Here is a 9,669-nt window from a genome sequence, read left to right on the forward strand (position 1 = left end):
CCTGTTAATTAACTATTCAGTGAATTTTGTTTACCATAATATGAACCATAATATAAACCTCTCCTTCACCACATATTTTCTGACTCCCTCTTAGCCCCTAGATGCATAACGGGTCTCTCGGATCAAATCAAAATGTAATGGAACGGATGCCAAAGTTACACATGCACAGTCTCATCCCCATGAAAAACATTATGAATAGCTTTTTTATGTACAGTCAGGTCCATAAATATTTGAACATTGACAAAGTTATTGTTATTTTAGCTGTCTACCACAGCATATTGGAGTTGAAATTAACTAAAGAATATGAGCTCAAAGTTCAGACCCTCAGCTTCAATTTGAAGGTATTTACAGCCAAATCGGGTGAACGGTGTAGGAATTACAGCACTTTTTATATGTGGTCTCCCCCCTCTTTTTAAGGGACCAAAGGTAATTGGACAATTGGCTGCTCAGCTGTTCCATGGCCAGGTGTGTGTTATTCCCTCATTATTTCATTTACAAGTAAGCAGATAAAAGGTCTAGAATTGATTTAAAGTGTGCCATTTGCATTTAGAATCTGTTGCTGTTAACTCTCAATATGAAGACCAAAGAACTGTCACTGTCGGTGAAGCATGGAGGAGTGTAGGACGGAGTGTAGCACAGTGGGTAAGGAACTGAACTTGTAACTGAAAGGTCGTAGGTTCGATTCCTGGGTAGGACACTGCCGTTGTACCCTTGAGCAAGGTACTTAACCGAAATTGCTTCAGTATATATCCAGCTGTATAAATGGATACGATGTAAAATGCTATGTAAAAAAGTTGTGTAAGTCGCTCTGGATAAGAGCGTCTGCTAAATGCCTGTAATGTAATGTAATGTAATGAAGCAAGCCATCATTAGGCCGAAAAAAAAACAAAAAACCCATCAGAGAGATGGCCAAATCAACTATTTGGTACATTCTTAAAAAGAACGCACTGGTGAGCTCAGGAATACCAAAAGGCCCGGAAGACCACAGAGAACAACTGTGGTGGATGACAGAAGAATACTTTCTCTGGTGAAGAAAAACCCCTTCACAACAGTTGGCCAGATCAAGAACACCCTCCAGGAGGCAGGCATATCTGTGTCAAAGTCAACAATCAAGAGAAGACTTCACCAGAGTAAATAGAGAGGGTTTACCACAAGATGTAAACCATTGGTAAGCCTCAAAAACAGGAAGACCAGATTTGGCAAAAAACATCTAAAAAAGCCTGTAGAATTCTGGAACAACATCCTATGGACAGATGAGACAAAGGTCAACTTGTACCAGAATGATGGGAAGAGAAGAGTATGGAGAAGGTAATGAACTGCTCATTATCCAAAGCATACCACCTCATCTGTGAAGCATGGTGGAGGTAGTCTTCTGGCGTGGGCATGTATGGCTGCCACTGGAACTGGTTCCCTTGTATTTATTGATGATGTGACTGCTGACAAAAGCAGCAAGATTAATTCTGAAGTGTATAGGGTTATAGTATCTGCTCAGATTCAGCCAAATGCTTCAAAACTCATTGGACGGCGCTTCACAGTGCAGATGGACAATGACCCGAAGCATACTGCGAAAGCAACCCAAGACTTTTTTAAGGCAAAGAAGTGGAATGTTCTGCAATGGTCAATCACCTGACCTGAATCCAACTGAGCATGCATTTCACTTGCTGAAGGCAAAACGCCCCAAGAACAAGCAGAGGCCTGGCAGAGCATCATCAGGGAAGAAACCCAGTGTCTGGTGATGTCTATGGGTTTAAGACTTCAGGCAGTCATTGACTGCAAAGGATTTGCAACCAAGTATTAAAAATGACATACATACAATATTTTTGACAAAACCCTTAAGTGGAAGTTGAAAGTCTACACTTAAATCATATCTTGATTGTTTCATTTCAAATCCATTGTGGTGGCATACAGAGCCAAAATGATGAAAATTGTGTCACTGTCCAAATACTTATGGACCTGACTATATGGTGTTTATAAAGGAAGAAGCCAGGGTGTCCAAATTAGAATGTTGAACAACTGAACCTCCCAAATATCATATTCACTGATATATAAATGATGTACATAAATTATAACTGAACCATAATTCATGAAGCAATTATTAAGTAGATAATTCCTTCAAAGAGGACTTTCATACTAGTCCGGATATTCTTCTCTTTTGTTCAAAGAAAATATTTTACAGGTATGAAAATTTAGTAGCATTTACCATTTGTCTTCAGCAGTCAGCCAGTAGCATCATCAATCATCATTTCTCGTACATCTCGTACAGCAGTGTACCTTCTCTAATAATGTATTATCTGATCTTGTTAAATATCTATACATCTATGGTAAGCTGCTAGTCACTCTGTCATCACTCAGACTCTTTTGCCATCACTGACACTTCATCAGTAACACTGTCAACAGACACTGTCATCAGTGGTGGCAGGAATGCAGAAAGCCCCCTAAAATCCTTCAGTATCTTATGGATTTCAAAATGGAGAAATGCATTCTGTTGACATGAAACATAAAAGAAATTACTGAATATTGTCGTCTACAAACTCTTTCATCTGTACTGTGCACAAAGTGATTATACCATAGGGATTACTCTGTCCTCCTTGCGTGGGTGATGTGAGAAAATTTGGAATGTCAAACTGGGTAACAACAAATTGTAAAAATAGAACAAAACAAACAAAAAAAATGCAAAATCAGGATTCTTCACAGGTTCATTAATTAGACCTTCTAAAGAAAATCAAATGCTGCAGAATTGTATGTCCTTACCTTTTGTACGGTGCGTGCACAAGCAAGTCTTTTGGCATCGAGCAAGGGCTGTAATTGCTCATACTGCAATGGTTTGTACTTGGTGCTTCCCAAACCATCTTTTATCCGTAGGGTCAGCTTTTCTGCACCAGAGGAAGAAAAAACAAATTTCAAAGGGGAATGACACACATGGAAAAACACAAGCTTTAGAGAAAGTAAAGAATGTTTTTTATAGCAAAATGTCATTTGCCTCCCCAGTGATCCTTCAGAGATGGACAACAAAAGCCAAACCAATGGGACAGAGTAGTACATGGCCATATTAATCTAACCATAGTCTTCTACCAATTCATTTTTGTCAATTTGTGAATAATAATAATAATCATAATAATAATAATAATAATAATGGCTTGCATATATTTAGCAGTTGTAGCAAACTCTAAGTGTTTTACAGTGATGACGGAGAACCTCTCCTCCACCACCACCAATGTATTGCAGTGTAGCACCCACCAGGAGTTTGAAACTAGCATAATGCACATTACAGCATTAATTTACAATCACAGCAGACGCTACAGAGAGACGTACAGAAGCACAGAACACGTAATATAAGTTTACTGCATGTCATATTTAAATTGTACTGATTGACAGCTCTTTTATCCTTAAAGTTGACTCACCTATATCTTCTGCTCTGTGATTTGTTACAAACATACGAAGGTCTCTGCCACCCATGGATTATATATCTGTTGACCAAGAAATCAGTTTAGTTAATGCAAGGGCTAAAACGATTGGGTAGGGGGAAAAATAAAAGAATGTGGGAAGGCGTAAACTAGCACAGGCTCCCATTCACTTTGCAATCCACTACCTGAGCTGCAGCTACTGTACAGTCAGAGGACTGCATGACTGGCCACAGTTGCCACTGGCACAGTCCAGTCTGTGCTAAGTGCAAATGTATCAACAGGATACATTATTATTCATTCATTCATTGTATTCATACAGTTTGCACATTATATAGCCTAATGTGGCATATTTATCAGAAAACATTTGAAGCCTCAGTAATTCAACCCACTGACACACTGTGATGAGCATATTTTATCTGAAATTAAGCGATGTGTAGCACTCTACCATTTGGAAAACCAATGTAATGTGGAAACATTGTCATGATATTTTAAAGTATCAGTGCCATATTTGCATTGCTAAATCAATATTTGTGTAAGCTCTATGAACAAATTACAGGGCAAACTGTGAAACAGTTAATTCAGTGTATGACTCTGATGGGCACAGGCAACTATTTTAAAAAGTAAACATAGGCTATCTATTTTCAACAACTACACTCTCAGAAAAAAGGGTTATTTGGCTTGTCTCCATTATTTGTGTGGCAACACCACATTTATATCTATTAGCTTTATCTGGACAGTGTGTATGCGCCATTTCTATTTTGTTTGCCTCAATCTCCTAAAGTCCATAGCAAAGTCTTTGATGCCTGTGAGATGTTGGTTAAATTGAGGCAAAGCATGTATGCTATAAATGTAAAAATGGCTTATTTAAAGCTTCCGAACATTAATCAATCAACAGCAAACTGCCACCACAAAAACAAAAGCAACAGCCTATGCAGTTAAGAAAATTAGGTTTATCTTAACTTCATGAGCACTGAAATGTAGTTAAGTGTCTCAATAGAAAAATTCACATCAGTCTTAAGATGGTCCAGATGTTAAATTGTTTAAATATAAGGTTAGACGTTCTGCTGTGACCGCTGCAATGTGACTCAAACTGTCAATTGCATGTCTCCTTTAATCTTTAATCTTATGGCAATGTCACATCCTGACATACAGGCACACCTTCATCATACATCTTCTTCTCCTCTTGTAAAACCCTTTCCACTTTGCCCTTGTATTTATGTCTTGAAAATACAATTTCCCCGCCCCCAATACTTCAACCAACATGGACCAGTGTTACATTAACAACATTTGCCTGTTGCATTAATCCCACAGATATGGGGTGTGCAGTTGTAAATGCCGTGTGTATGTATTTGCTTAAACTGAATAATTCTGCTTTAGATGTCTCTGCAGCCTGAAATGTGCGTGCCATATGGTATGTCATGTGCTCATGCCTAGGGGTTGCTACTTGCACAACATTCATGTTTTTTTATATTTTGCCCATCATTCTTACTTTGGTACAAATTCAATGGAATTTCCATATTTTTGTAGACATAAGAATTATTCAAGATAAAATGAATGAAAATACATTTTTCTGTGTAACTACCTTTTTATCTTAAAAACTATCATCACCCAGAAAGCATTCTTTCTCCTGTGACTGCAACAGCATAATATATACACTGGTCACTTTATTAGGTACACCTGTTCAACTGCTCATTTACACAAATATCTAATCAGCCAATCACGTGGCAGCAACTCAATGCATTTAGGCATGTAGGCACGGTCAAGACGATCTGCTGAAGTTCAAACCAAGCATCGGAATGGGGAAGAAAGGTGATTTAAGTGACTTTGAACATGGCATGGTTGTTGGTGCCAGATGGGCTGGTTTGAGTATTTCAGAAACCACTGATCTACTGGGATTTTCATGCGCAACCATCTCTAGGGTTTACAGAGAATGGTTCGAAAAAGAGAAAATATCCAGTGAGCGGCAGTTCTCTGGGCAAAAATGCCTTGTTGATGGCAGAGGTCAGAGGAGAATGGCCGGACTGGTTCGAGCTGATAGAAAGGCAACAGTAACTCAAATAACCACTCGTTACAACCGAGGTATGCAGAAGAGCATCTCTGAATGCACAACATGTCAAACCTTGAAGCAGATGGGCTACAGCAGCAGAAGACCAACCCGGTACTAGCAAGGTGTACCTAATAAAGTGGCCGGTGTGTGTATATGCATTGCTGTCTAGGAAGATGAGGCAGTGGGGGAAATAGAATAATGGATCGCTGTCTGCCTTTAAAAGACAAGAGAAATGAAAAATAAAGCATTGTAATGTAGACAGCTTAATACAATACATAGCCAAAAGAATGTGGACACCTGATATCCAAAATCTCATCTGAAACTATGGGCAAACTATAGCCTAATTGTTTGCCAATATAGTGCTTCCCAAGGACAAAAATGAATGAGTGTCTTAAACATCTGGTTTTGGAATGCATTGTGGCTCTTACCACTTTTTAGAAAATTTTGAACTTTTCTAATTAAAACATAAAAGGACTTTTCAGTAAGCCCAAGCACTGAAAGCAATTATTGTTCATGGTTCTCAGAGATAAGTGTGAACACAAGAGGGGTAGAAAAAGCAAGCAAAGAGCTGAGTTCAATAAGTTTAGTCAGTAAAGTTCTGCTTATTCTCATCTGATTAAAGCAAAGAGGTAGACCAGAAAGTTACCTGATGTTTTAAAGGCCTGGCTCTCCTTTGAAAAAGGCTTTGCTGAAAAGCCTTGATGCATGAAGGTTGGCCTTTCCCCTTATGCATTGTATGTCAACAATCAGTGACACACAATGACTAATCAGTGTCCATAATTCAAACCGGATACTGGATTCTATGTACAATTTAATGTACAACGCTAATATGTAGCAACCTCTTCTCAGATTCTATGTCCAGGTTACAAGCTGGATTTATGGAGTGAAGACCATATATAAATTCGCTCATAATATACTAATCAAATTACATACCACATTTTTAGCCATGTAAAAAAAATGCATGAGAACAACACAACCCTGCCCCAAAATTCTTATCCTGGAATCATCATGAAAGGATTACCTGAATAATAAATGCAATATACAGTTGCAATGTGAAATCAAAGCAACCCACAGTTGTTTATATTTGTTTAAGTATGCTGAAGAATGAAAACCCTTCACTTTTTATAATATTGAGAAAATTGTTTTTGAATAAGCTACTTAATAAGTTATTAAATTAAAACAGTTGTGCTTCACCTTATAAAATATCTCTCTACCTCAGCAATCAATAAAGTCTCCTGTGGTGTACTAATATTTCTTCAGGTGTATTCTGAATATTATTACAGTGCTAGGTATGATTCTATAAGGCAGTATGCCAAATTTTATTTATTCCAAATCCTTCAGAGCTTGATTTTTTCTTTAAAGTGACATTAGTTTCACATCTGGAACATTAAGGGCCACATTTTTGGGCAGCAAAGATTGTGGCAATTATCAGAAGCAGTTGGATAGGACAATATTGGTATTCCAAAGTCCAAGAAATATTGCGGATGGAAATAAATGCTGTGCCAAGGTCGCTAATTTCCTCCTTTATGCCTTTCTTTCCTCTGTGCTTGCACTGAGTGGGTGCCAAAAACAGCAGTTTTTTGTTCTGTTTTATTTGAGGGGTTTTGAACAATCATTGTGCATAGATGCATTTTAATTGTCATTACCCTAAAAATGTGCTCTGCGCTCAGATAAAAATTACATCAACAATACCAGAACAATCGACAAGGATTTTGAGATTAACAAAGATTTTGCGAAAACATGGTGGAGACATCCACACTACTTCACTACTAAGGTAACAATATTATTTACAAATACCTCCTATCTATTCATCTGTAAACTAATTATTAGAAATCTTTTTGTTCAAGTTGCCAATGCAGCCATTTTTTTATACTCCCACATTTAAATGCACTTTATAAAATGTAAGATCAAAACAAATGTTCAGTTTCCGCATGAGGAAATCTCTCGCCCTGACCTGTCATGATGTAGGTCTACCAGTTAAGGCCCTGTAAAGTATCTGTATCGTTACGTTCTTTTCAATTAATTTAAGCCTCGTGGTACGGTGCCAATTTTGGGAGAAATGTTGGAAGCATTTCAGAAACTGAATGTAAAGTACCCGACATTTTCAGCCGATATATTAAGATGTCAAGGGAAAGGTTGCTCATAGTACTACTGTCTGGTAATAAAGTAGATATCATATTCTCCAGAAATCGTAGGGAACTAAGATTCACTTTTAACTTGCAAAGCACACGCATAACACATGCTACCGTCTATATTTTAAATTAGCTAAATTCCAAACCACATTAAGCTATAGTGACTCATGAAGCTACAAAAACCTAATGTGCAATGACAAACAATTTATTTACCATACATCCGCAGTTTAGTTTCTCTTGGCTTACCTGATGGTTGGTTGACAACATTTGTAACCAAGGAAACACATATTTCCCCTCTCATTGGTCAGTTTTACAATTGCCTTCTCCAATCAAATCCCCACGTTTCAGACTTTTGTCCAATGGAAGATAAAGCTGCAATACAACCGTGGGTGACGTCATGTATCCCTGTACTCCTCCTGGAAGCAGAGGGAAGAAGGGATTTCGTTCCGAAACATGTCGACGAGTTAACTTAGCGAATGTCTCATTGTGTCTCATGTCTAAAGGGATAGCTGTGTATTGTTACTTCCATTTGCATTTTCATAAAGTTGCATGTTCCAATGGGGTTCATCGCCAAAACATACAGAATACAATAATCCTCCTCACGGTAAGGACTCGTTTTTGAAACCTCTTTAGCGTGTGCATTTTACTGTGCGCCGGCATCTATACCTATAGATGACTCGCGTTGTATATGCAGCCGGGTGCTTACTCAAATCATTTTCATTTTGTAGCATAGTATGAGTTTGTTGGTTGATAAGCTATGCTATGCTTATTGTAGAAACGAGACTCGTGCATGAACGCCAGAGATCAGCATCCTGACTGAATTAACCTGCTTTATGGCTTCTTTAACCTACCTCAATAAAGATCCTCCTCATAACGTCATGTGACATTGGATAATGTAACGTTTGGTTTGCTTCTTCTGATTACTTTTAATGCATTAAAATGCATTTGATAAGGATGCTAATTTTACCTTTGCTCGTGACATTGGTTAGGTTTTATAGAAGAACCTGGATGTGAAAGGATTGCTATGTAAAAGAAGTGGATGAATAGGCAGGTGTGCTCTGTGCAGGAATTTCAAGAATGCTATTGCTCGAGATGGGGCGGAAGGTTCACGCGCACTCTTGCCGTTTGCGCATTTGACATGACAACTCAATAATAAGCACTTTGATCAGCGTACCTGTACAGTGATTTTCAAATCGTAACCAAAATTGTAACCACGATCTTTTGATAATTGTAACTTGTATTTGGGCTACAGACGGTCCGCGGTTTACATCTTAATCTGATACGGTGAATTCTTTATGCAATCGAAAACGTAAATGTACGCTACTATTTTGATCGAAGGATCTACTTGGAAATCCGACATTCCCGGTGGTCTACGAATTAGCGGCCGAAGATCGTTTCGAATACATTTACTCGAAGTGTAAGTTCTTAAGTTCCGTTTTGAGCAGGGCAAACGCACATTTTTAGGCTTGTTCGCGTGTGCGTCCCGTTTTAACGCATATAGGTATATGAGTACAACATCCGCGTGTTGGTGGAAGGTGCGTGTAATGGTTGTCGAGTTTAGACTACATTCTTGTTAGGATATGCACCCAGTCACTTCGAATTACAAAGGACAGGGATTTGTCTGCCAGAGTGCGCGTGCCACCGTTTTCAGTCCCCTTGAATTGATCTGCATTATTTTTAAGGTTTGACGGATGTGAGAGACTGCAGTTATATCACAATTACCAACAAGGAGGATGGCTGAAAAATCAGTAGTTGGCAGTTGTAATTTGGGGATAATTCGAAGCACTTTTTCCTCGACGCATAAAAGAGCGCGCACTGCAAAATGCAGCCTCTCATGGTTGGCCAATTTCTCCTTTTCTTCTTGGCAGTAATTTAACCGTGTTAAATTTTGACAGTGTCTTTCGATGGCGACCGATATCTTGAATGTGTTTAATTAAAATAACTCCAGAAATAATTAGCCTCCAATGGCAAGATGTTTAAAGTGCAATTTCAGTTAGTCGTGTGTCGGCTCATGTCTCCATGGTGGAGAAGAGATGTTTAATTGCCCACGGGGCTGTGCTTTAGAGTGCACTTGAATGGGTTACAA

General features: G+C 38.5%; 1 protein-coding gene across 1 annotated transcript in view; it reads right to left on the reverse strand.

Moving 5' to 3' along the window:
- LOC135250749 (coiled-coil domain-containing protein 148-like) overlaps nt 1–7,948 on the reverse strand; it is a 55,166-nt gene extending 47,218 nt beyond the window's left edge. The window contains exons 1-3 of the mRNA XM_064327382.1: nt 7,830–7,948; nt 3,402–3,467; nt 2,752–2,873 (exon numbers count right to left, since the gene is read on the reverse strand). Coding sequence (XP_064183452.1) covers nt 2,752–2,873; nt 3,402–3,456 — 177 coding nt within the window. The 5' untranslated portion in view covers nt 3,457–3,467; nt 7,830–7,948. The remainder of the gene's footprint in view (nt 1–2,751; nt 2,874–3,401; nt 3,468–7,829) is intronic.
- Between the last annotated feature and the right edge of the window lie 1,721 nt (nt 7,949–9,669).

Source organism: Anguilla rostrata, chromosome 3, assembly GCF_018555375.3.
Source record: "Anguilla rostrata isolate EN2019 chromosome 3, ASM1855537v3, whole genome shotgun sequence".
NCBI lineage: Eukaryota > Metazoa > Chordata > Actinopteri > Anguilliformes > Anguillidae > Anguilla > Anguilla rostrata.